Source organism: Panthera uncia, assembly GCF_023721935.1.
Source record: "Panthera uncia isolate 11264 chromosome C1 unlocalized genomic scaffold, Puncia_PCG_1.0 HiC_scaffold_4, whole genome shotgun sequence".
In the NCBI taxonomy this organism is placed as follows: Eukaryota; Metazoa; Chordata; class Mammalia; order Carnivora; family Felidae; genus Panthera; species Panthera uncia.
This window is the reverse complement of record NW_026057585.1, coordinates 55,163,115-55,191,102: the sequence shown is the minus strand read 5'-3', so window position 1 is coordinate 55,191,102 and position 27,988 is coordinate 55,163,115. Positions and strand designations below refer to the sequence as shown.

General features: G+C 38.0%; 1 protein-coding gene across 3 annotated transcripts in view; it reads left to right on the top strand.

Annotated features, from left to right (window-relative positions):
• PATJ (PATJ crumbs cell polarity complex component) overlaps positions 1-27,988 on the top strand; it is a 364,021-nt gene that overhangs the window by 11,696 nt on the left and 324,337 nt on the right. For all 3 annotated transcript variants that reach the window (XM_049618560.1, XM_049618559.1, XM_049618561.1), the window contains exons 2-7: positions 2,962-3,018; positions 3,117-3,283; positions 6,289-6,483; positions 8,023-8,162; positions 13,349-13,544; positions 16,288-16,416. In XM_049618560.1, the coding sequence (XP_049474517.1) occupies positions 2,997-3,018; positions 3,117-3,283; positions 6,289-6,483; positions 8,023-8,162; positions 13,349-13,544; positions 16,288-16,416 (849 nt within the window). In that variant the 5' untranslated portion in view covers positions 2,962-2,996. The remainder of the gene's footprint in view (positions 1-2,961; positions 3,019-3,116; positions 3,284-6,288; positions 6,484-8,022; positions 8,163-13,348; positions 13,545-16,287; positions 16,417-27,988) is intronic.

The following is a 27,988-nucleotide window of genomic DNA, read 5'->3' as shown; positions in this document are numbered from 1 at the left end:
AAAAAAAAAAAAGTTGAAAAAAAAATAAAAACATGGGCTATTACCTATTAAAAATCTTTAGAGGGTTTGCGAGGGGGTTTGGTTATCAAGCTGGCTATCCCTCCCTGAAGGAGGGAGCCACAGGCTTACTGTTAACCCTTTCCCTCCCATTGTCATTTCAATACATTCAGACCTACTTTATTATTGTAATGACTGACTACTTTTTTTTTTAGAAGTAGTACTTTTTAATTTTTTTTTTTTTACATTTATTTATTTTTGACAGAGACAGAGTACAAGCAGGGGGAGGGGCAGAGAGAGAATGAGACACAGAATCTGAGGTTCCAGGCTCTGAGCTGTCAGCACAGAGCCTGACGTGGGGCTCAAACTCACAGACTGTGAGATCATGACCTGAGCCAAAGTTGGACGCTTAACCAACTGAGCCACCCAGGCACCCCATGACTGACTACTTTTGATAGTTTAATTTTTCCAGGAGTTTTGTTCTTAAAAACAATGAAGTAAATATTCTTGTACACACATCTGTGTGCCCGTCTGCAAGTATTTCTTTAAGAGAGACCCTCAGAAGTAGATATTCTGGGTAAAAGAGAATGCAAATTTAATATATTGATAGCTATTGCTAAGTTGCTCTCCTAAAAGGTTGTGCAAATTTATATTCCCGCCTGTTTTTCCATGACATCTATGCTACATGCGGTTATTCATTTAAAAAAATTGCCAACTTGACAGTAAAAAATAGCATCTCATAGTTTTAGCTTGCATTCTTTATTTCAGAGTGGTTGATGTATTAATGACCACAAAGCTGCTCTTGTCAATCCTCTTGGGCCTTAGGCTGCTATAGAAAAGGACAGTGCCATTGTAACTGTCTTTTGTTACTCAGTTACCTGTCAATGGGTAGTTGTAAAGGTTGCACAATTGAGATGCTGAGCTCATTGGTAGCGTTTCTGTGATGCTCTTATTCAGCAATTCTTTCTCACTGAATCCAGTGAACGTTTGGATGGAATACATGGACCTTTTATCAGTGCAGATGGCATCCCTTACTGGCTTTTAATATGCTTTCTTCTTAGTGACCTTGAATTAGAAGATAAAGACCTCATTCAGCAACTGTATCCAGAGTTGATGTAGGAAAATTTGGACTATATAATACTCCTGTTTCTCTGATGATTTATTACCGTCTAGTGTACGATTAGGACAAGTGACCGCTCTGAAAGTGCCATTTTGGTCAGAGCAGAGGGTTTGCTAGCATTTTGAGTTGTTACATTTGAGTTGAGTTCCATTTTAGGCATTTAATTTATTGGAATAAATCACTGGAATTAAAAAAACAGAAAATGCCAATATATTGGGTGGTTACCTTTTGGAGACTCAGATGCACTTGGATCCGGGATAATTTGTGCAGTTGGGGACTTTTTTCCCCCTAATCTCTCTAAAATCATCTTCATCTCTTAATTTAGATGTTCTTTTCCAGCCCAGGCTCCTTTTTACAAAATCAACTTTATTAAAGTATAATTTAGGGGCAACTGGGTGGCTCAGTTGGTTAAGTATCCGACTTCGTCTCAAGTCATGATCTCACCATCTGCCGTCCATGAGTTCAAGCCCCACGTCAGGCTCTGTGCTGACAGCTGAGAGCCTGGAGCCTGCTTGGGATTCTGTGTCTTCCTCTCTCACTGCTCCTCCCCTACTCAAGCTCCGTGTGTGTGTGTGTGTGTGTGTGTGTGTGTGTGTCTGTCTCTGTCTCTCTTTCTCAAAAATAAACGTTAAAAAAAATTGAAGTTAATTTACATACAATAAAATGTACTGATTTAAAGAATATAAGCCAATGAATTTTGACAAATGTATGCATCTGTGTGAATAGTACCCCATTCAAAACTTAGAACATTTCCATTTCCCCCAAAAGCTCCCTCAAATCCCTTCCCAGTCAGCTCCTTTCTACCCTGCCCAGGTAAACTAATTTATAGCTATAGATTGAACTTCATGTGAATGGGATCATACAGTCTGTAACCTTTTTTGTCTTGTTTCTTTCACTCAACATTTGAGGGATTTTTGAGAACAATCCGTGTTGTGTATATTCATAATTTTTTTCCTTTTTATTTCCAAATATTCTGTTTATGTTCTATAACATGTACATTCATCTGTTATTAGACATTTGGGGTTTTGTAGTTCAGAGCTTTTATAAATAAAAATGCTATGAACCTTCATATACAGCTCTTCTGTGAATTCATATTTTCATTTTTCTTGGGTAAGTATTTAAGAGTGGAAGTGCTGAATCATACAGCAAGTGTATTTTTAACTTTATAAGAAACTACCAAACAACTTTTCAAAGCGTATGTGCATCTTATGTTCTTACTAGTGACATATGAGAGTTCTGGTTGCTTCACATCTTTGTCAACAGTCAATAAATTGTCTGTTTTTCTTTCTAGTTTTAGCCATCTTAGCACCTCATTGTAGTTTTTTGTTTTTTTAAGTATTTTTTAATATTTATTTATTTATTTTGAGAGGAGGAGAGAATCCCAAGCAGGCTGTGTCTGCCAGCGTGGAGCCCATGAACTGTGAGATCGTGATCTGAACTGAAATCAAGGGTTGGACACTTAACCAGCTAAGCCACCTAGGTGCCTCAAATTGTAGCTTTTTTTTTTTTTTTTTTTTTGAATGTTTCTTTATTTTTGAGGGAGGGGAGGGGCAAAGAGAGAGAGACAGACAGACAGAGGATCTGAAACGGCCTCTGTGCTGGTATCAGAGAGCGCGGCCCGGGGCTCCAACCCACAAAGTGTGAGATCCTGACCTGAGCCAAAGTCGGACATGTAACTGACAGAGCCACCCAGGCACCCCCCAAATTGTAGTTTTAATTTGAATTTCCTGAGTGAAGTCTTTTGATGAAGAACATTCTTGATGTTTTCTTTAATTTTTTTACAGTACTATAGAAAAGTATATGCTAATTGAAATTCATCTTTTGTATTTTAAAATTTTCTTTAGGTTTCTTTAGAAGAGATTGAACACAGTAATTCAAAATGCCTGAAAATCCTGCTCCAGGTATGCTAGCTACACACTTCTATCAGTGAATTAACGATTCAAACGATTCAAATGATGATGGGATTAACTTGTACTCTGGTTATCCTTCTTCAAACAAGATAAACTGCAGGTCTTACAAGTTCTTGATCGGCTGAAAACGAAACTGCAGGAGAAGGGGGACACATCGCAGAATGAGAAACTCTCTCTGTTTTATGAAACACTAAAGAGCCCTCTCTTCAATCAGATCCTTACGCTTCAGCAGTCCATCAAGCAACTGAGAGGGCAAGTAAGTTACTCATCAGGGCTTTACGTGTTGGTATGTTCAAGAAAGAAAGAGATAGAGACAAACTTGTCTCTCGGTGCACTTAATTCAACAGGGAGACTGTACTGGGACCTGCGACCTACAGGTAGCATTGCACGGATAGTTTCAAATGTTTGCGATGGGTGCCTGTTTGGCTCAGTCCGTAAAGCATGCACTCTTGGTCTCAGGGTCCTACGTTCAAGCCGCACATTGGGTGTAGAGCTTACTTAAAAAAATATATACATTGATGATAAATTTTGTGTTTAGAATATAAGTTGTACTTATTTATTTTTATTTTTTTATTTTTTTTTCAACGTTTATTTTATTTTTGGGACAGAGAGAGACAGAGCATGAACGGGGGAGGGGCAGAGAGAGGGAGACACAGAATTGGAAACAGGCTCCAGGCTCTGAGCCATCAGCCCAGAGCCTGACGCGGGGCTCGAACTCACGGACCGCGAGATCGTGACCTGGCTGAAGTCGGACGCTTAACCGACTGCGCCACCCAGGCGCCCCAAGTTGTACTTATTTAAATATGTAAAGGTCAGATACCTTCAGACTTCCCAACATTTTCTTCAGAATATAAAATAGTGTTGAGCTTAAATATATTTTCTTCATGAAGCCATTTTTTTCTAGCGAGAAGTGATCATACCCTTGTACCATATTACTTACACCTCCCAATTATCAAATATTTATCAAATAAATGTTAAATGTCATGGATTTTCCGATTAGAAAGGTCTCAGAAGCAGTATACCTGGTGTTTTACCTGTGTTTTCTCTACTACATACAGTATTGTACCCGGAGTCTTAGGGTTTCCACACACATGTGTTGAATTATAGATCACATGGCAGCAGTTCTTAGAGTGATATCAATTAATAGTTTTAACTGTCCTCTTGGTTGCTGTTTTTTGGGGTCACGGAGGGCAAATTGATTTTAAATCATCTATTTTAGAAGGTGAGCTTGAAGAGTAGCTCTCCTATGGATTACATTTGGGCAGAGTTTTAATTTTTTTTTAATTTATTTTAGAGAGAGAGAGAGAGAGAGAGTACAAATGAGGAAGGGGCAGAGAGAGAGGGAGATACAGAATCTGAAGCAGGCTCCAGCCTCTGAGCTGTCAGCACAGAGTCCGATGCAGGACTCAAACCCACCAACCGTGAGATCATGACCTGGGCCGAGGTCGGAGGCTTAACTGACTGAGCCACCCAGGTGCCCCTGGGCAGAATTTTAAATGTAATTGGAGATTATGTAGCAGAACATTGTTAAGTGAAAATTAACAAAATCTAGGAAAAATGGTTTTTGCTAATAAACCAAAATGGCTGCCCATAAATATTTAGCAAGTGATTTTTCTTATGACAAATTAAGGATTAAAGTCCACACATATGTCTTTTTGTGAATTTCTTTCTCTGGATCAGATTTAAACCATAATTTTAGAACTCCCCACGTTGATGCTTTGGTACTATAGTCCCTGGCCAGGGGATGAGTCCTATAGAGCAAGTGAATGCTATTAATAGCAATAGAAATTGGGAAGGGTTACTACAAATCTGTTGCTCTTATTGGACGAAGAGTGGAATTGACCAACCACTCCATCATAATAACTATCTTTTGTATTTATATAGTTTGCAGTTGTTATATGCATAATCATTGTATCCATTCAACTGTAAAATCTGAATTTTTTTGAGTGTTTTCATAGAGTTTTGGTGGGTATTGATTTTTTTTTTCCCCTATGTGGTCCTATTGACATTTGTTCTTGATGTTACCTTTATTCTGATGTGTTGGCACTCCTGTATATATATATATATACATATATATATATATATATATATACACACACACATATATATATATATACATATATATGTGTATATATATACATATACATATATTTATGTTTATTTATTTTGAGAGCGCGAGAGCATGTACACAATGGGGAGGGGCAGAGGGAGTGAGAGAGAGAATCCCAAGCAGGCCCCAAGCTGTCTGTCAGTGCAGAGCCTGACATGGGGCTCGACCTCACAAATTGTGAGATCATGACCTGAGCCGAAATTAAGAGTCAGACACTGACTGAGCCACCCAGGCGCCCTTCAACCAGTGAGATTTTATTTCTCAATTTTTTTTAATGTGTATTTATTTTTGAGAGAGACACACACACACACACACACACACACACACAGCATGAGTGGGGGAGGGGCAGAGAGAGAGGGAGACACAACATCTCAAGCAGGCTCCATCCAGGCTCTGAGCTGTCAGCACAGAGCCCAATGCAGGGCTTGAACCCACGAACTGTGAGATCATGACCTGAACTGAAGTCAGACACTTAACTGACTGAGCCACCCAGGCACCTCTCAGCCAATGATATTTTAAAAATTAACTTCTATTATTCACCATAACTATAGGTTTCTTTCCCCTCCCCCCACTTTTTTCTATACCATGTAAGTATAAACAGTACTCGTTTGCTGCTAATCTTGGTCAAGTTCCTTAACCTGTGAATCAGTTTTCATGTTCACAAAATGGAATAATATCTTTTAGGGCTATTGTAAGGATTAAATGAGATAATATGTAAGAGTCTGGTGTAGTACTTTGCTCATAGCAATCATTCATTAAATACTGTTACTGTTATTTTTGTTTCAATTACCTGTGGATCTTTTGTGGCCTTCTACATGGAAACACAAAAGGGATCAGGGTCTTACATGTTTATCTGACTGGTTGTACCTGTGTATAAGAAGTGTAATGAGCTGCTGTACATGCTGTTAACTTAGGATGATGGTAGAAGGCAGGAAGCAACATATTTTAAACTATTAAATATTCTGTGCAATACTAAATAAAAAAATTTTTAACCTTACAAACACACAGATTCATGTATCTGTATCTTATTTATTTCTTGTGTAAATATTTAATATGCAATTTATACATGTAATGGGGAAAATAGAATATTTAATAAGTAATTTCTTTTGTGTAGGTTTCTGTTAATGATTCTCTTGTTTTCTCTCCGACAGCTCAGCCACATACCCTCAGATTGTTCAGCCAACTTTGATTTTTCTAGGAAAGGTTTATTAGTGTTTACAGATGGTGCCATTACTAACGGGAATGCCCAAAGACCCTCTAATAACCTGACTGCCTCTGGGTTGTTTCCTTGGACTCCTAATCTGGGAAATGAAGACTTTAATTCAGTCATTCAACAGATGGCTCAGGTAAAGTTATATCTTGTCATGGGACTATTTTGCTATATTTTTCCTCTTATAGGTTAAAAAAGAAAACAATACTCTTTAAAAAAAAAAAAAACTCTTTGCCTTAAAATTAGTTTCTGTGTGTGTGGTTTGCTTGCATTTTTATATTGTTAGGAGAGATTGATACTATTTTTAACCTGTGTATTAGACATTTATTGACTTAAAATTACACAAGGAAAATATCTGAGTGTGGCAAGGAGTTTTTAGACAATTCAATTTGACATATCTCTGCACTTGAAAGGGATTCTTAGGATTTTGGTCATAGGAGGAAAATTGATGTCTACCAGAAGTGATGAAGCTCCTTTGAAGCTATTTTTAATTTTTTATCAAGACAGAATTAATGAGAGTTAGACCTAATATAATTTGGAAAATCTAGGGAAACATTTGAAGGAGTCATCCAGTTTTACCCCTTGTACTATTAAAAATTAAATAGTTGAAATTTTGGATGTGTTAATGTTTGTTTACCTCACCTTCTAATAAGTATCTTTAAAAAAAAAAAAAATGAAACATGAGTTTTAGAGTTAAATAGAATCGGTTAAGGTGTGATATTTAAATATTCTATACCTAATTCCTTTTTTGACTTTATAGCTCTATCCTATTAATTTGACTAATAATTCAAAAAAATTTCTTTTTTAACGTTTATTCTTAGGAGGAGAGAGAGAGAGAGAGAGCGCGTGCGAGTGCATGAGCAGGGGAGGGGCAGAGAGAGGAAGACACAGAATCCTAAGCAGGCTCTAGGCTCTGAGATGTCAGCACAGTTGACGTGGGGCTCAAACTCAGGACCCATGAGATCATGACCTGAGCCGAAGTCAGATGCTTAACTGACTGAGCCACCCAGGTGCCCCTAATGTAACGCTTTTGTTATGTGATTACATTTATGAAGTTCTCATGTCATAAATGTAGTTATTAACTAAAGCAATAAAATATGTGTTTGTTACAGGTTGAACCCATTTGAGTGGTGGCCTTTCCATAATATTTTGAGTTAACCTAATAAAGTGGAATATTAATTCATCACAATAAAATTAAAAATTAGACCCTAAAAAATGCAGCTGGCTCTAACTTCGGCTGAACACTAACACATTCTCGATATCTATTTTGCTTTCCTCATTGAAAAATGTATTTTTCATGGAAAGAATTTAGAGAAATTCAGTGTAAAAAGTAATCTAGAATTTACTGTGGAAAAAGATGTTTTTCTCGGGAATTTTCATCCAGCTTGGGCTTCATCTCATAACGTGAATGAAGTGTGAAAATACCTCTCCGATTCCCTGAGGTTGCAGAATACTGCACATTCCCTCTTGTGTTCTACTGAAAATAACCAAGTGAGAGCATTTCCAGAAATAATTTATTGCTGAAATTCTGAGATTTTTTGGATAGAGATGACTTAAGAGAAGCTGTTTTTTGTGTTATTCACAAAAATAGCAATTTTAGTTCTTTGGAAAGGGTATGGTAGTTAAATATACTTTATTGACTTTTCCTTTTTTTTTTTTAATCCCCCTTCATTAGGGTCGCCAAATTGAATATATCGAGATAGAACGACCTTCAACTGGAGGCCTGGGATTCAGTGTGGTGGCCCTTAGAAGTCAAAATCTGGGAGAAGTTGATATCTTTGTGAAGGAGGTGCAGCCGGGGAGTATAGCAGACAGGTGAGGAGGGCGTTCCCTCTGTGTTTTGCTAATTTTTTTCTGATAATTCTGAAAATGTTATAAAGGAAATAAGAAACTAGTAATGAAAACAGTTAACGGTAGCAGCTAACACTTGCTCTCTTCCTATGCATTCGTCAGGCCTTTTGCAGATATTCTCCCATGTACTTGTGGCAGCGATCCAGCTGGTAGTATCATTGCCCTGTTTTATAGATGAGAAAGCTGGGTTTCAGAGAGGTTCAGCACTTTACCTGCAGTCACAGAGCTGTTGGCGCTGGAACCACGAGCCGTGATAGGATTCCAAGACAGCCGGACTCCAAAGCTAGTGCCCTCTTCCACCACATTCTCCCACAGTTGAACATGGCATTTTAGCTGTGTCTGATCACTAAGATGGAAATACTGAAATTTGCATCTTAAGATTATAACAGCTGTTTTTGGTGGTCATGTCACACTGTTGATTATTTCTCTTATCAATTAAAAGCTTCCTCAAATCTATGTGATTCCCCCTATTGTACGTGTACTATTTTATTATTAAAATAAAATTTTTTTTAATGTTTATTTACTTTTTGAGAGAGAGAGAGTGAGAGAGAGAGAAACAGAGAAACAGAGCGTGAGCAGGGGAGGGGCAGAGAGAGAATGAGACAGATTCCAGAGCAGGCTCCAGGCTCTGAGCTGTCAGCACAGAGCCTGACGTGGGGCTCGAACTCACAAACTGTGAGTTCATGACCTGAGCTGAAGTCAGATGCTTGACTGACTGAGCCACCCAGGTGCCCCTTATTATTATTACTATTGTTATTATTGTTTGTTTTGTTTTATTTATTATTACTTTTTAAAAATTTACATCAAAGTTAGCATATAGTACAACAATGATTTCAGGAGTAGATTCCTTAATGCCCCTTACCCATTAAGCCCATCTCCCCTCCCTCAACCCCTCCAGTAACCCTCTGTTCTCCATATTTAAGAGTCTCTTATGTTTTGTACCCCTCCCTGTTTTTATATTATTTTTGCTTCCCTTCCCTATGTTCATCTGTTCTGTCATAAAGTCCTCATACGAGTGAAGTCATATGATATTTGTCTTTCTCTGACTAATTTTGCTTAGCATAATATCCTCTAGTTCCATCCACGTAGTTGCAAATGGCAAGATTTCATTCTTTTTGATTGCTGAGTATATATTTTTTTATTTTTAAGAGGTATGTGCAAGCCTTGTATTTTGTTTCTATATGATTCAGGTCCTTGGTTATTCATTTAACGAGTACACTGTTATTCATCACAGTTCTACTGCCTGTTAGAATAATGGCAACAGTACCGGTACTATTATAAAAAAAAATCTCAGCCAATAATAAATTTTTGAATTCACATTCTGCATTCATGGGGTATGAGTTCTAGTCTCTCTAACTGAAAGTTCAGAAATAATGGATTTCCATGACTTTGCAGCTTTTCTTCTGCCATGTCATGCAACATTTCCTCAAGTATTTTCTGAGGAAACTTAGCAATGGTTAGATATATTTGAGAGATTCTATCCTGTTCTTGGAGATTGGGTATACATAGTTAGGGTAACCATATAATTTATTGTCCATGTTGGGAGAGTTTTGGGACTGAGAGGGTATGCAGTTAGTGACACTGAGCCAGCAGGTATAGAGTAAGACTATTCTGACAAACCTAAGACAATCCCGGGTGAGCCTGGGCCTTGGGTCACTTACCATTAGTTTACCATAGGCTTTGAAGTCCCTGGACAAAAAGCCTATTTAACTTTGATTGGCCCAACTTTTATTTTTATTTTTTTTAAATTAAAAATTATTATTGGGATATAATTCACATAATATAAACGTCACTGTTCTAAAATGTACAGTTCACTAGTTTTTAGTGTATCTTCAATGTTATGCAAACTTTTTGTGGTCAGTCCTGTGTCTGAGTTGCTCTGTATGAAGTCTGTAATTACAGAGTGAGGTGAGGATTTCCAAAAAGTGGAATTTGATGTGTCAGCATGTAAACAACCTTTACCAAGACTAAGTGGTCAGGTGACTTCCCAGAGACCACAGTGCTTGGCAGAAAACTTGAGACAGTGGGGTCTGCGAAGAGGAGAAGGTGTTAGAAGAATAAAGAGACTGTCTTGACAGTAGTCCTATGGAGAGATGGAACACAGCTCCTATTCTTGGAGTGAGGCTGCTGTGTATCTGGTGTAGGAATTTAGTGCAAGACAGTATGAGAAGAGACTGGAGAGAGGTGGGGGTCAGTTATTCATGACTTTCTAGGTCATGTGAAATGTATCACGATCAGTTCTTCCTTTCTCCTGAGGACTTTCCACATAGAACTGTGCTATTTTAGGATCTTACCTAAGACCTACCTGTGCTATTTTGACTCTCAAAGTAATGGGAATCCATTATTTTCAAATGTTGCAATGGAGAGACAAGAATTGGTCTCCCCTTGAGTGAAAAATATGAATTCAATATATACAAACAGTATGGAGGAGTTAAATTATAGTAGCAGGAAAACTAATTCTGTTCAACTTTAGAATGCATCAAAATCATATTTTCAAGGAGATTTCACTTCTCTACAACTTGTTTATCTGGGGTTGAGTGTATATTCCCTGAGCAGTTACTAACTGGAAAGAAACGCAGTGTCTTGGCAGTCTATTGGGTAGGGGGAAGGTAGATTAATATAGGTTGATTTCCAGAAAACAGAAGATTTGAATGTGAGTAAATTAAGAACTTACACAAAATCAGTTACATCAGGGTTGAAAAGACTCAAGAGTATCCATTCATTTGAGATTAATTAAGAAATTTTCCTTAACGAACAAACTGTGAATAGGAATTTAGGTGAAGAAGTCAGAAAGGAGGACATTGGAGACGGGAAAATGGAAGTGATTTCTGGTATCGTCCTATAGTGGTCACATTTTAAAATAAATGTTTCTTTCAGACTTGGGAAAGGTTCACAAGCAACATTCTCGATTTAATATATGTATATTTCAAAATTATGAAAGTAATACATGTATATAATAGAAAATTATAGAATATATAATAAACTACTTTCCCCTCCCCCAAACATCTAGGACTTTGACTACCCTGAGACAACTAGGAAATACCTTAGAATGGTTTCTTTTTATAAAGACAAGGTCATGGAGCATATACAATTTTTAATCTTACTTTTATCTCTTAACACAAGCCTTTCCTAATATTAATAAAAGGACATATAAGCAACATTTTTTTTTAAAGTTTATTCTGAGAGAGAGAGAGAGAACACAGCAGAGAGGGAGAGAAAGAGAACGCCAAACAGGCTCTGCACTGTCAGCACAGAACCTGACTTGGGGCTCGAACTCATGAACTGTGTGGTCATGACCTGAGCCAAAACCAAGAGTCAGACGCTCAGCCAACTGAGCCATCCAGGCACTCCTATATAAGCAACATTTTTAATGGTACCTGATTTATCATGAGAGCCGTCCACAATTTCGACATCAAAAATAGATATTTCAATATCTAACTTGCTAGTTTCTTTTTTTAAAGTTTTTATTTATTTAGTAATCTCTACACCCAACATGGGTCTCAAACTCACAACCCTGAGATCAAGAATTGCATGCTCCTCTGATCTTGCTAGTTTCACAGGAGAACCTAAAACATGAGTGTCCTCAGAAAACTTAGAATTTTAAAGGATTTACCTAGCTCTGTCTACAGCATATTTAATATAAATGAATACTCAGTGAGTGGTAAATGAGTGGTTTAGATCATTGTGATAATGAGGTAAGTGATGGGGAGGGTGGGGGAGAGAGAGAAAGAAAGAGAGAGACAGACAGACAGCTGGATCATGGAAGGTGGATTGATTTTGGCCAAGTAAGTCAGAGGAGAGTAAAGATGCAGGAAACCATCTACATGAGAGTGGGAAATGCCAGGCATGTTTGAGTGGGGAAGAATAGATCAGAATAGTTGGAAAAGGGGTTTATGCAGGAAGGAAGCCAAGTTGGAAGGAGTGCTTGGGGACCAAATGTACAGGCCTTTGAATACAAACCAAGTTTATACTGTGTCCTTGAGCTCAGAAGTTACCAAATTCTGCCTGAGTACTTTTAAGAGGTGATTGTGAGGAGTAAATGAGATCATGCTTGTGAAGCATCTTGTGCAGTACCTGGCTAAATGACAAGTGCTTAGTAAATATTAACTGTAATAGAGGTGTTTTTTTCTTAAGATTTGCTAAATTCTTTTTTTTTTTTTAATGTTTATTTAAACATAGAGCATGAGAAGGGGAGGGGCAGAGAGAGAGGGAGACACAGTATCTGAAGCAGGCTCCAGGCTCTGAGCTGTTGGCACAGAGCCCGACGCAGGGCTTGAACCCACGAACCATGAGGCCATGACCTGAGCCAAAGTCGGACATTCGATCGACTAAGCCTCCTAGGTGCCCCAGGTTTTGCTAAATTCTTTTAAAAACAGTTCTTTTTTTGTGTTTTTTTTTTGTTTGTTTGTTTTCCTTTTACCTTGGTTAGCAGTTGGGCAGTTGGTGATTGGGACAGAAAAGGGCTTAGATAACAGATTTAGAAGTAATGTCTGCTGATTTTCAAGGAGAGTGGGGCCTAATTATTGACAAGTGTCAGAAAAGCAAGGGACGATGGAGATAGGATGACTCTGCTAGAGAGGAAGTTTTTGGTGAATTTGAGGATATAGTTACCCCAGTGTGATATATGTTGAAGTCAGATTGGAAGGGGTTCAGAAGGATACAGTTCTTGCAATAATGGGGCAGTGTTTTACTTGCAAAACTTGGTAGTGGGGCTCCATACATTGCTTTTGCTTATTTTTCTAGCCAAATGTTTTTATCTATCTATCTATCTATCTATCTATCTCCACGCTCAAAGTGGGGCTTGAACTAAGGACTCTGACATCAAGAGTTGCATGCTCTACAACTGAGCCAGCCAGGCACCACCCACCCCAAATGGTTTTTAAAGTATGTGTGTGTGTGTATGTGTGTGTGGGTGCACGCACACACGCATACATCCATACATGTACATGCACACATGTTCAGGGATGCACCACTTAATTGGTTAATTAGCTAATAAGTGCTTTGCTGAAAAGCACTCTGAAGAGCTCTGTTATATAATTATTTGAGTAATTGTACTAAGTGAAATAGTGCCATAAGAAATAAACAGCTTCACTTGAATAGATTTTTTTTTTAATGATGCTATTATATTACAACAAAATTTTCTTATTAAGGGATCAAAGATTAAGGGAAAATGACCAAATATTGGCTATTAATCACACACCGCTGGATCAGAACGTTTCCCATCAGCAAGCAATTGCATTATTGCAACAAACCACTGGATCTTTGCGTCTGGTCGTGGCCAGGGAACCAGGCCACATGAAGAGCAGTACGTCCACCAGTCTAACTGATACAACTGTGCCGGAAACCGTGAGTTGCAAACTTGGAAAAATAACTCAATTTTGAATTATGCCACTGATTTTAATAAGTGTAAAGACATTTAGAAGGTGTCATTTTACTTGTCATACTTTGAGAAAGATCATCTCTAAATATAGCATTAGCATATTAAACAAGATATTCTGTTTTTTCAACATCCTATGATTCTCCTCATTTAAGATTATCAGTTAACATAGAAGATGAATTGTAGTATTATGTTTAACTTATTTGGTGAGGGAAAGAGTCTCGTGTTCCTTGGTGCTGTAGGGAGTTCCTTAATTAAGCTGAGAGTTTTATTAGAGATTTACTATTAAGTATCTTAAGTAAGATTTAGTTATTTTATTCCAAAAATATTGAAAATTATTATTGAAAAAATTTTTGTAAGTTAGATGGGATGTTTATGACTAGATTATTTATACTGCAAAATTACAGAAGTTTTCCTTTTCACGTAAGCATGTCTACTGAGCAATTTAAAAGAATAAAAGTAAGAGTCTCTTGGAAATCTTTAAATTTGGTTTATAACATTTTACGGATTTTGGCCTCCATCTTCAGAATGCAGGCTAATAAATCTCATTTTCTTATAACACTAAGTGCTAGCTGATTAATTTTCATTCACTGGGACAAAAGAAAAAATAGACCATCTGGGTACAGGACAAGGTCACAACACAAATTAATGTGTAGACATTTTCCCTGTTGCAATCAGTGATATTAATACAGTACAATTTACATAATAAATAGAATGTACAAAGTGGGAAAGTGCTTTGCACAGTGGGTAAGAACAAGGGCGCCGGAGCCAGGCTAAGGTGGGTTCGAGTCCAGTTCTTCCACTTTCTAGCTGTGTCCTATCAGGCAGGTTCCTTGACTCCCCCACACCTCAGTTTCTTCTTTTACTTGGAGCTAGGAACAGCATCCACTTCACAGAGAGATTAAATGAGAATGCATGTGAAGAGCTAAGTATGGTGCTTGGTACAGAATTTACACTCTATGAGTATTAGCTGTGATCATTAATTCAGGTGTATTTTAGCAAATCTTTTTACTCTGCAGATACTAGGTAGTGTTCTAGATGTGAATTTATTAAGTGTCCCAATATTCTTGATCATTTAAAAAAAATTTTTTTTTAAACGTTTATCTTTATTTTTGAGGCAGAGAAATAGCATGAGCGGGGGAGGGGGAGAGAGAGAGAGGGAGACACAGAATCCGAAGCAAGCTCCAGGCTCTGAGCTGTCAGCACAGAGCCCAATGTGGGGCTCGAACTCGTCAACTGCGAGATCATGACTTGAGCTGAAGTCAGACGCTCAACTGACTGAGCCACCCAGGCGCCCCAATTCCTGATCATTTTAACATTGCACAGTAACTTTCCAACTTAGTGTAATAGTAAAACCAGTAAGTGTACCCTGCTGAACTTGAGATGGAAGATTTGGTTCTGCTTAGATTATGTGAATTTACTGCACATTTCTGGTGGGAACCTGCTACTTACAGGGAAAATGCATATGTCTCTCAGTCTGTTTTGGACAGTCCTATTGCTAACATCTTCAGTGGGGCCTACCTTTCCTTTCCCTCATAACAGTCTGCTTAATTAGTCTCTTTATGTCCTTCTCAGCATTTCATTGTTCACATTGCTGCCCAATTAATCTTCCTAAATCACTGCTTTGTTCTTGTGCTCCCCTTTCTAAAACTTTCAGTTATTCCTTCTGCTAATCCAGTGAAGTAAATCCAATCTTTTTAAAAAAAGTTTTTTTTAACATGTATTCATTTTTGAGAGAGAGAGAGAGGGTGAGTGGGGGAGGTGCAGAGAGAGAGAGGGAGACACAGAATCCGAAGCAGGCTCCAGGCTCTGAGCTGTCAGCACAGCTGACGTGGGGCTTGAACTCACGGACCATGAGATCATGACCTGAGCTGAAGTCGGAAGCTCAACCAACTGAGCCACCCATGAGCCCCAATCCAATCTTGTTCTAAAATGTTTTGTTTTATTTTCAGGGAGAGAGAGCATGTGCTGGGGGAGGGACAGAGAGAGAGAGAGAGAGACAGAGAATCCCAAGCAGGCTCTGTGCTGGCAGCACAGAGCCCAATACGAGGCTCAGTCTCATGAACCTTGTGACTTGAGCCGAAATCAAGAGTCAGCCACCCAACCAACTGAGCCACCCAGGTTCCCCAACTAAATCCAATCTTTTGACCACATCTTTGGCTCATTCTGTTACCTGGTCCATCTTTGCTCTTACATTTCCCTTTTGCTTCAATGTATTTTTTCTCCATAGTGCAATTAAAATGCTACCTTTTTCTTGAAGGTTTCTGTAATTCTTCATTGGATTTGACCTCCTGTCTCTGCCTCCCCTATCTTCCCCCTGCCAACCTTTATAATATTTGAGGTTCTCTTTCAGTTCAGGTAGACATATATTTATTGGTTCCTCCTGTGGGCTGGGCATTGTTGTAGATATTGGGTATAGACTAGAGAATGAGACATGTCTCTGTCCTCTTAGAGCTACATGTCTCTATCCTGTTAGATTCGATATTCTTTCCCATTTTAATTATTTGTGTTTTAGATTATCTCTCTACTGGATTATAAGATTCTCAAGAGCAGGGACCATATGATCATCTTTATCTCCTAGCCTTTGGAGAGTTGCCTTAATTACTTGTATGAATGTTCAATTTGTGGTATATCTGTTACTTAGTAATTATCGGGAAGCTAAGCATCTATGTCTCGCTAACACTGTGGCTTTTATTTGCTATTAATTTGTAGGTTCATTGGGGCCATATTGAAGATGTTGAGCTCATTAATGATGGCTCTGGATTAGGTTTTGGAATAGTTGGAGGAAAATCGAGTGGTGTGGTTGTGAGGACAATAGTTCCTGGAGGATTAGCGGATCGAGTAAGTTGACTTGTTTATTTTCACTTTGGTATTATACAGTTTAAAATGTATGGTTTGAAATGTAATTTTATAACATGGGTTACTAGGATATATGATTCCATAAATAGAAATGAAGTGTTGCTAAAAATGTTTACCCCCCTACCCCCCCATAAATGTTAATACACACTCAACTTGGCTTTAAACAGTTCCTAAGTCAGCTTTCTTTTTTTGGTGGAGGGGGAGGTTCTGTTGTTGACAGTCTTCCTGATTCCATCAGAGAACAGTATTTTTGTGGAAGAATTGTTAATAGGTATTATATTTTGAATATTTGTGTTCTCTCCCAGCGTATCTTTCAGGGGCCTAAATGTTAAACTCAGAAGGTACAGTGATTATAAACATTTGTCCAAATATTGTATGTGGTAAATTTTACTTGATTATGATTTTCTGGCATCATAAGTCAAATGACTACACTTCATTATTTAGCAGTTTTTAAACTGAAAGTGAGCTTTTTTTTTTTTTTTTTAAAGTAGGCTCCTTGCCCAACGTGGGCCTTGAACTCACAACCCCAAGATTAAGAGTCATCTGTTCCACTGACTAAGCCAGCCAGGTGTCCCTGAAAGTGGGCCATTTTAAAACTTATTAACTATTTCTGCTTAGTTTTACATTGAAGAAAATGTTACACATTACATTCAGTTTTTAGAAAGTACTTTAGAAATTTGGTTATGACACCACTTAATGATAAGCCCATAGTATGTAGACTGTGATAATCAGAATAGTATGTAAATTTCACTGATTGATATTCAGTTACCTATACATTTATCCCTTCTAATAAGTGTAAGTAAAGAGGAACCTGCTATGCAAATGCAGCTTTGAGGCAATTTCCTTAGCTCTCCATTTCTATTCAAGGTTCTTCTCCCTTCCACAGTATTTAGAGAAGCAGCTCTCAGGGTTTATTCTGTGGGGGTCCCTGAGACTCTTGAAGGGGATCCGTGGGATCAAGACAGGCAAATGGCACCAAACCGTGCCAGTGGTCACTGCAATCTTCTCCACTGTGTGGTTGCAATGAAAAAGAAAAAAAGAAAGTCTTACTACAGGAAGTGCAACAAAGAGTATTGTTTTTTAGTCAATTTTGACATTGAAGTGCATGTGTGACAAAACAGCACTCCTGTCACATACTGAATTTGGATGGTGGTTTTGAGACAAATATTTGTGAGACAAACTAGCTGCTTTTTTATATGGAAAACACTAACGATTTTTAAAATTCTTAAGTTTTGTGTTCTCATTCAAAATAATTTTTTTAAAAAAATGTTTAATGTTTATTTTAATCTTTGAGAGAGAGAATGTGAGCAGGGGAGGGGCAGAGAGAGAGGGAGACACAGAATCCAAAGCAGGCTTTGTCAGCACAGAGCCCCATGTGGGGCTTGAACCCACAAACCATGAGATCATGACCTGGGCCGAAGTCAGATGCTTAACCGACTGAGCCACCCAGGTGCCCTTCAGTCAAAAATCTCTTTTGCAATATGGTGATATACAGTGTTAGTTTCAGCTGTACATGATTCGATGTTTGTTAATACCGTGAAATGATCACCAGTCATCTAGTTAACCTCCATCACCACACGTATTACAGTTTTTTTTTCTTGTGATGAGAACTTTTAAGATCTACTCTTAGCAACTTTCATATATACAGTACAGTACTGTTAACTACAGTCACCATCCTGTACATTATATCCCAATGACTTACTTATTTTATAACTGGAGGTTTGTAACTTTTGACCAGTTTCATACATTTTGCCCACCTACGCCCCCCCCCCCCCCCCCCCCCCCCCTTTCTGGTAACCACAAATCAGGAAAATCATTTTTATTTTTGAAAAAATAATTGAAGGAAAAATTATGGTTATTCAGATTTGGGGACTTGGCAGACATTTCTTTGAAAATGGATGAAGGAAGCTTGTCACTTCAAGAAAAACGACTGACATTTGTTGGTGATGATAAAATTTGAACTTTCAAGCAAAAGTTAGAACTCTGGAAAAGTTGTGTCTTACCAGGAGTTGAAATTTCCCCATATTTAGACTTTTCTGATTATATTATTGCTGATATAAATACAATTTTTAAAATATTATATAATGAAATATGTCAACATTTGGAACATCTGCATGAGTCTGTAGATCAATATTTTCTGAAGACCAACGTGTGATAGGACAATGTATAGGTGAAAGGTCCATTCAGAATTCAATAGACTTTAATGAAACAGTATTTGAAAGTTTTCTGATGTAGTTGCAGATGCTACATTGCCACTGAACTTTAAGAAACTACAACTTGTCAAATTTTGGTGTGTTATCAAAGAATGGGCCTGAAGAGCTATTAAATACTATTAAATACGTGTTTTAACCATGTATTTTATGGAGGCCAGATTTTCTTTATATACTTCAGCCAAGCAACATATTGCAACATATTGAATGCTAAAGCAGATGTGAAAATCCAGTTGTCTTCTTTTAAGCCACATATTAAAGAGATTTCCAAAAATATTTAAAACTGCCACTCTTCTCACCATTTTGTTTTAGAAAATATAGCTTTTATTTTCAAACTAAAAAGTGTATACATCAATAGATAAAATATATATTAATATATTACATGTATTAAATATTTTAAGAATTTCTCTTTTCTTTTTGTTTTGTTTTTTTTTTTAATATTTATTTTTGAGAGAGAGAAAGTGCAAGTAGGGGAGGGACAGAGAGGGAAACACAGAAGCAGGCTTCATGCTCTGAGCTGTCAGCAGAGAGCCTGAAGCAGGGCTTGAACCCACAAACTGAGATCATGACCTGAACTGAAGTCAGATGCTTAACTGACTGAGCCACCCAGATACCCCTTCTCTGCTATTTTCTAATTCAGTAGATATCAACAAAAAGAACCACAGAAATAAAAGTGCTTTGAGATTCTCAGTAATTTTTGAGATATAATTGACATATAATAAACTACACATATGCAAAGTATACAGTTTAATAAATTTGATGGGGTGCTTCAGTGGCTCAGTCAGTTGAGCCTCTGACTCTTGATTTCGCCTCAGGTCATGATCCCAGGGTCGTGGGATCAAGCCTCATGTCAGGCTCTACACTGAGTGTGGACCCTGCTTGAGATTCTCTTTCCCTCTGCCCTCTCTCTCTCTCTCTCTCTCTCAAATAAAAAATAATAATTTTTAAAAGGTTTTGTTTTTTTAATGTTTATTTTTGAGAGACAGCACGAGCAGGGGAGGAGCAAAGAGAGAGGGGGGACAGAGGATCTGAAGCAGGCTTTGTGCTGATAGGGGCTTGAACTCACCAATTGTGAGATCATGACCTGAACTGAAGTCAGAAGCTTAACCGACTGAGCCACCCAGGTGCCCCCCCCAAATAATAATAATTAAAAAAACTAAATTTGAAATATGTTTACTGGCAAGTTTAAAGTGTGTAGGGCAGTCCAGCAGGCTGGAAACTCAGGCAGGATTTGATGTCATGGTCTGGACTTGGAAATTTGTAGGGTCAGTTAGTAAGATTTCTTAGGAAACTCAGGCAGGATTTCTGTTAGAGTCTTAAGGCAGAATTCCTTTTTCTCTAGGAAATCTGTTTCTGCTCTTAAAGTCTTCAACTGATTTGATGGTGCAACCCTTCCCCCTTGTTATCAAGAGTAATGTTCTTAAAGTCAGCCAGTTATAGATATTAATCATATCTGCAAAATACTTTCACAGTAACATCTAGATTAGTGTTTCACCAAAAAAAAACTAGGTACCATCGCCTAGCCAAGGTGATAACATAAAATTTAACCATCATACCATCTGTTTCTTCAAGAAAATGAACATATCCATCACCCACAGAAGTTTCCTGTGCTTCTTTGTAATCCCCATTTCTGCATCCTTAATAATTTTTAAGAGTGTGAAGCGTTTCTGAGACCAAAAGGGTTGAAAATGGTCATTTTATGGGCCTTCAAAACACATTTGGGGCAGAAAACATATTCTTTAAGGGTTTTTGGAAATTTTTTGTAACCTGGAAAAGGATGAAGTATTGTGGAATATTTTGATATCTTTTTCCACATTTCCTCCCCAACACCGCCCCCCCCCCTCACTTTAGCAATTTTCATAGGCTTGTTTGCTGGAGTAGCATTTTTCAAGATGCAAAGTGGAGTAGTTACTGTGAAAAACAAAGGGTCAGATAAATTTAGAAAACACCAAGTTAAATAAAATCAAATAGACTTTTTTACTGTAAGAATTTTTCTGAGCTTTTAATATCCTAATGTGCATTAAGAATTGTCACAAGGAGAATATGATGTGCAGTTTCCCAAATTAATCCCTTTGAGACACTGTTGGGAAAGGCCCAGGTCTGATATTTAGCCTTTACTGGAAGGGATTGTCACTATTTCAGGTCATTAGGGAGGGGGTTGTGGTATGCCCATCAGTCATGATGGAGAAGCAAGTGTTTATTTATACCAGACATTGTTATCTACCTAATATATATTATTCTCATGTAATCCTTGAAACAGTCATAAATTTTATTTTCAAATTATAGATTTGAAAGCTGTTAAGAAATTGCCCAAGGCTACTCAACTAGGAAATGACAAAGTCAGGATTGAGCCCACATCTATCTGACTCTGAAGCCTGTGTTTTACTGCTTAAATCTATTTATCTAAAGTTCATCCTAATGTTTTTCTTTTTCTGATGTATACTTGTCCAGAGTTGGTCTAAGCTTATCAGGAAATAGCCAGCTCTAGAAGCAACAGAACAATTGGCTTTTTCCTGTAGGGAATATGGTGAAGTCTGATCATAGGGGACAGAGACATCCCCTCTCTCTTCTCACCTCGGCTAATGGCAGATAAAATCTCTTCAACAGATTCTGTGTGTTGTTGCTAAGCCTTTACAAGTTTTTGCTCATGTAGCCTTGAACATAGCTTTAAGTTTTTTTTTAATGTTTATTTATTTGAGAGAGATTGAGACACAAGCACGAACAGGGGAGGGGCAGAGAGAGAGGGAGATACAGAATCTGAAGCAGGCTCCAGGCTCTGAGCGGTCAGCACAGAGCCCGACGCAGGGCTCGAACCCACAAGCTGTGAGATCATGACCTGAACCAAAGTCAGATGCTTAACCAACAGAGCCATCCAGGCGCCCCAGCCTAATCATAGATTTAAAAGAATTTTAAAGGGAATTATTGCCTTTAATTAAAATGTACTCCTGTTTTGAATACTAATGTTCACTCTTGACTATTGCAATCTTTATGGCAAGGGAATACAGATGTCTTGGGTCATTAGTTTAAGTGTGATCAAGATTGATCATAAAGTGATACCTACGTTCAGCTAGTGGGGTTAATTAATATTACTTTCTTCAAAGAATATAAGATGAGATAATAGAAAGTTAGAAAAAGAAGTCCATATTATTTAAAAGATTTTTATGAAATAGCTCTTTAGTGTTTCCTTTTGTGTGTACAGGTAATACACAGTTAAAAGGTGGGTACAGTTGAGGGAGTGTGGCAAAAAACACCTAACTGAGGTCACTGAAGCATAAAGGGTCATCAGAAAGCAATTGATCAGAAGCAATTGATGATTTGCTATAAGCAAGACATTAAGCTAAAGACTTTACATATAGTGTTGAGTATAATGCCCACAACTCAGAGAGGGATTTATTCTCATTTTGCTTAAGAAGGATCTGAGATTTCGGTAGAATAAGTAACTGACGTTTGGTCATACAGCTTGATCGAAGTAGAGCCAGGATTTGAACTTGGGTGTGTCTGACTCCTAAGCTGGTCCTTGTCCTTCTGCTGTCTACTGCCTCTAATAGTATAAAGTAAATGAAAAAACTATTGATTTATATGAGCTTTTTAAGAAACACTTACTGAGATTTAATTACAATGACCAATCATTTAATGTAATCAGGGCCAATTCCATGGATAGGAAAATTGTATTGTGTAAGGGGAGTTAAAGACTCACAATCTATGTTATAAATCTATAATCTATAATCTATAAACCTATAGACCTACCTATAAACCAACCTGTAATCCTCAGTCTCCAAAATTCACAGTACCTGAAACATATATCTTTTGAGAATTCCGTTCAGCTATGACAAAAGTTTCAAAAATTTTCAGCAGTTAGAACTTTTGTTTTTGTTTTTGTTTTGAATTAAAAATGGGTAGTGTAAAACTTCATTTTACATAAGTATCTTTCTTGTGGTCTGGAGAAATTCTAGGGAAATCAGGTACACTGAGTTTATCCTGTTTTCTCTAGAAGGTAACTATAGCAAAGCAACCTATTTAAAAGTTTTCACGAATTATTGACATTTTGGAGTTAGGCAATTATGAGTCACATTAGCTCTCCAGTAATCTTTCATACTAAGAAAGAATGTAACCAAGCAAGGATTGGAGGGTGGGTGGGTACTATGAGGAATTTTCAGCCTAGAATAAGTGAGGCTCAGCTTGAGGCCATTGAATAGTTGGTTATTCCCAAGAAATTTTGCTTTGAGTCTATAAACAGATATTTTCCTTATCCTTAAATATTTGATGAGGGCTGTGAGAATTTGAATAGAATAGGATAGATATACTTAGATGTATTATCTTCCTTTAATTCCTTAAGGAAAAGAGTGTTTATTTTATAAAGTCGCTGTTTTCTGCCAATGTTAGGTTGTCTTTTGATTAAAGACCAGTGATAGAATTGGCCTGGCATTGAAACTAGTAATAATTTTATTTTCTGTTTTTAGTTTAAAAAAAAAACAAATTTATTTATTTTATTGCTTTTATTTTAAAGCTTGAATTCCTTTAGGTATTCAAATATTTTTATTTTATTATAATATATTTAAAAGTTTTTAAATTTATTATTATTTTTTTAAGTAGGCTCCATGTCCAATGTGGGGCTTGAACTCACAACCCTGAGATCAAGAGTCACATGCTCAGGGTGCCTGGGTGGCTCACTTGGTTAAATGTCTGGCTCTTGATTTTGGCTCAGGTCATGATCTCACAGTATGTGAGTTCAAGCACCACATAGGCTCTGCACTAACAGAGTGGAGCCTACTTGGGATTCTCTGTCTCCCTCTCTCTGTGCCCTTCCCTGGCTTGTGCACAGGCTCTCTCTCTTTCTAAATGAACGAATGAATGTCACTGACTGAGCCAGCCAGGTACCCCTCATCCAGTCTGCCTATCAGAGAACTTAAGATGCAAAGTAATATATTTTTTTAGCCTATAATTGCTAACTTGGAATAAATGATACTTTTAATGCTTTCACAATAATCTGTGGTAACTATTACATCAGCTGTTATCATTATTTTTAAGAATCCCATGCAGGCTCCAGGCTCTGCGCTAAGCCCGATGCGGGGTTCCTTCTCACGATTGTGAGCTCATGACCTAAGCTGAGATCAAGAGTTGGACACTTAACTGACTGAGCCATCCAGGCACCTCTGCCCCCCCCCCCTTTTTTTAAGTTTATTTATTTTTGAGAAAGAGAAAGTAGATCAGCTGTTTTAATTTTTGTGCCTTCCATACTATTTAGCCTATATGCATAATTATTTTTCTCTTGTGAAAGAACCCATGGGTTAATAAATTTTTATACTTGAATGTTTGCTTAGCATGCTCTGTGTATTTTTATTTTTAAAGTAATGTCCACACCAAATGTGGAGCTTGAACTCACAACCCCTAGATCAAGAGTCACACACTCCACTCACTGAGCCAGCCAGGCGCCCCAACACTCTGTCTTTGAATGTTGGCATAGCTATTTATTGGCTATCACTGATTTATGATTTCTGTCAAAGAAAAAAGAAAGGACTCTATGCCTTTTATTTTCCTTGCACAGTAGACAGGTTATGGAAGGAGAATGTTGATCAGAAAATATCAGTAAAATGTAATGCTTAGAGCTTCAGGACTTAAACAAGGTAGCTGTCATTTTGGTGTCTTTCCTATCAATCTGACTGATGATTGTTTTTGCGCTTATGAATTCCTTAGAACACCTGTTTTTCTGGAAGAAGAAATGTTTGACTTTCAGTGACAGATGCAAATTATCTACATCATTTTAAATTGAATTGAGATAAAATAGGGGAAAAAATAGTGCCTAAGGAAGTAACTAAATATGTACTTATGGTGAAGTGCCCTTCTTTAGCCAAGTATGAAAACACTTATTTGACAAATTCTTTATTCTTTGGCCCAGCCATAATTTTGTTCAAGGATGGTTTGATTTACAGAGGCCGCTTCACCCTTGTTTTTCATCATAAGCACTGACTTCTTCTTGAGTACTTGCTTTATCTCAAGTTGTTACATTGATAGAATATCAAAATTATCAGTGCTTAAAGTAGAAATCCACCATTTCTTTTAATTTTTGTTTTGTTTTTGTTTTGAGAGAGAGCAAGATAGAGTATGAGCAGAGGAGGGGCAGAGAGAGAGAGAGAGAGAGAGAGAGAGAGACAGAATCTGAAGCAGGCTCCAGGCTCTGGGCTGTCAGCACAGAGCCCAACATGGGGCTCAAACCCACAAACTGTGAGATCATGACCTGAGCCAATGTCAGACACCTAACCAACTGAGCCACCCAGGCACCCCGGAAATCCACCAATTTTTTTGCTCTTTGCATCTTCTTTTTTTCTGAGTTTCTAAATTGAATTGCGTTTCTGTTTTCCTCCTCTTCTCCTTTTCCATTTGCTTCTAGGGCCTTCTCCAGACTTCAAAACAAAGCCCATAGCTCTTTACTCATTCTTTTTTTTTTTTTTTTTTTTTTGCATTTATTTATTTTTGATAGAGACAGAGCACAAGTGGGGGAGGGGCAGAGAGAGAGGGAGACACAGAATCTGAAGCAGGCTCCAGGCTCTGAGATGTCAGCACAGAGTCCCACGTGTGGCTCAAACTCACAAACCATGAGATCATGACCTGAGCCCATGTCAGATGCTTAATGACTGAGCCACCCAGGCGTCCCAACTCATTCTTTTGATCTAATACCTTCATCCAAGTTTCTGCAAAATTGGAGAAAACGAAGGATGGGGAATAGACTTTTTAGTCTTAAGATTTTTTTTGTTTTGTTTTTACTTTTTTCTTCTGAATTTCACCTATACCTTACAGATAGTGCCTTCTGGAGCCAGGAATATGAAGCCTAGTACTGCACAAGCCTGATGGTCATTGCTCTATTCTCAGGCTGTCTGTCTCTCCCAGTTGCAAAATACCTACTTTTCATCTTCATTTCACTGAAGCTTTTTGACAGTTACAGTTTCTTGGAGAACAGGAAAACAGTAAATTGATCTACTAGTGTCACTTTGAAGATACTGAAGTGTAAGATAAAGGACTAATGAGAACTGGCCTTCACTGGGACAGCTTGGGTTGAACCTAGCTTCTCTTATTAGCTTTACAACCTTGGTCAAGTCAGTCAACCTTTCTGAATCTACATTTGTTCATCTTTAAAGTTGTCCCCCTCTGGGGCTCTTGGGTGGCTCAGTTGGTTAAGCATCTGCCCCTTGGCGTTGGCTCATGATCTCACGGTTCATGGGTTCAAGCCCCACATCAGTCTGCACCATCAGTGCAGAGCCTGCTTGGGATTGTCTCTCTCTGTTCCTGTCCCACTTGTACTGTCTCTGTTTCTCTCAAAATAAAATAAAACAAAATAAACTTTAAAAATTATAAAATAAAGTTGTCCCTCTCTGAATGAGATGATATATGAAAAGTGATTTTCGACCTATAAGGTATTTTGCAGGTATAATTTTTTGTAACCAGCTATGTTAAATTTTGGTATCTTTAATATAGTAAAGATAAGTAAAGAGAATTCAAAATTTCCAATGAAACAAAATGCAGATGGGTCTGCTGTTTCAAGAATTTCACAGTTGGAGGTAGAATGGAAATGTTAAACATTATGAACTGATGTGCTTTTTTATTGTTTTAAACTTTTCTGTGCATGAGATACCCACATAGAAAAATGTACATAGGAAGTATGTATGATGGCTGTGCACGTTTTAAGTAATGAAATAATCACCGATGTACATATCGCTTAGTTTAAGAAATAGAATGTCACAGGGGCTTCTGGGTAGCTCAGTCAGTTAAGCGTGTGACTTTGATTCAGGTCATGATCTTTAGGTTCATAGCTCAAGCCCCACATAGGGCTCTCTGCTGTTGGCACAGAGCCTGCTTCGGATCTTCTGTCTCCCTCTCTCTGCCCCTCCCCCACTGGTGTGCGTGTGTGTGCATGCTCTCTCAAAAATAAACATTTTATTTTATTTTTTTAAACATTTATTTTTTCGGGGCACCTGGGTGGCTCAGTTGGTTAAGTGTCTGACTGCAGCTCAGGACATGATCTCACGGTCTGTGAGTTCAAGCCCTGCGTCAGGCTCTGTGCTGACAGCTCGGAGCCTGGAGCCTGCTTCCGATTCTGTGTCTCCCTCTCTCTCTGCCTCTCTCCTGCTTGTGCTCTGTGTCTCTCTGTCTCTCAAAAATAAGTAAATTTAAAAAAATAATAAAAACATTTTTTTCCTTTTCTTTTTTTTTTTTAACTTTTATTTATTATTGAGAGACAGAGCATGAGCATGGGAGGGGGCAGAGAGAGGGGGAGACACAGAATCCGAAGCTAGCTCCAAGCTCCAAGCTGTCAGTACAGAGCCCGACGTGGAATTCGAACTCACAAACTGAGATATCATGACCTGAGCCGAAGTCAGATGCTTAACTGACTGAGCCACCCAGACGTCCCTCAAAAATAAACATTTAAAAAAAATAAAAAATAAAAGAAATGGAACATCACATATCCTTGCTTTAAATTCATCCAGAATCCTGACTTTATATATGCTAATGACTCCTAAATTTAACTCTGTGGTCTGGACTTTTCTCCTGAACTCCAAATTTGTATATCCAGCTGCATATTTGACATTTTCACTTGCATGTCTAATAGGATCTCAGACTGGCTATCTCCAAAACTCCTCATTCCTACTCCCACCCATCTATTGCTCTGTAGTTCTCTATTTCCATTAATAGCAGCTCTGTCTTTTCAGTTGCTTAGGCTAAAACCTTGGAGCTTTAAGTCCTTTTGTCCCCTCACACCTCCTGTAGAAACTATCAGTAGGGTCTGTTGAAAGTTCATTAAGAATACATCTAGGATCTCACTTCTCAACACTCCAACTGCTAACCCAGTCTGTAGGCTACCACTATCTCTAGATTACTGCTTTAGTCTACTAACTGGTATCTCTGCTTCTGTTGCTTCCTCCCCTGTAGTCTATTTTCAGCACAGAGGCTTGAGGATCTTGTTAAAAGTAAGTCAGATAATGTCACTTCTCTTTCAGAACACTTCAGTGACTTCCCTTCCCATTGGCTCCGAGTAAATGCTCTGCACTGCTGACCTCAGTTAATGCTCCCTTCTCCTCCTGACTACTCTCCTCTTTGCTCATTCTCTTCCAGCTACACTGATATCTCGCTCATCCTTACACATGCCACTGAGTTTTCCGGCCTTGAGAGTTTCTAGCTTTATGCTGGAGACTTCTGATCCAAGCTCCTTCCCTTCTTGAGGCCCAGGGCTTTCTGATCTCTTCCTTACTTTTGTGGCCATTAATACCCTGGCTCCAAGCCATCAGGCATGAAGTGATGCCCTTGAGCAAATAAATGACTGTTTTAGAATTCTAGATACTATTCTCCTTTTG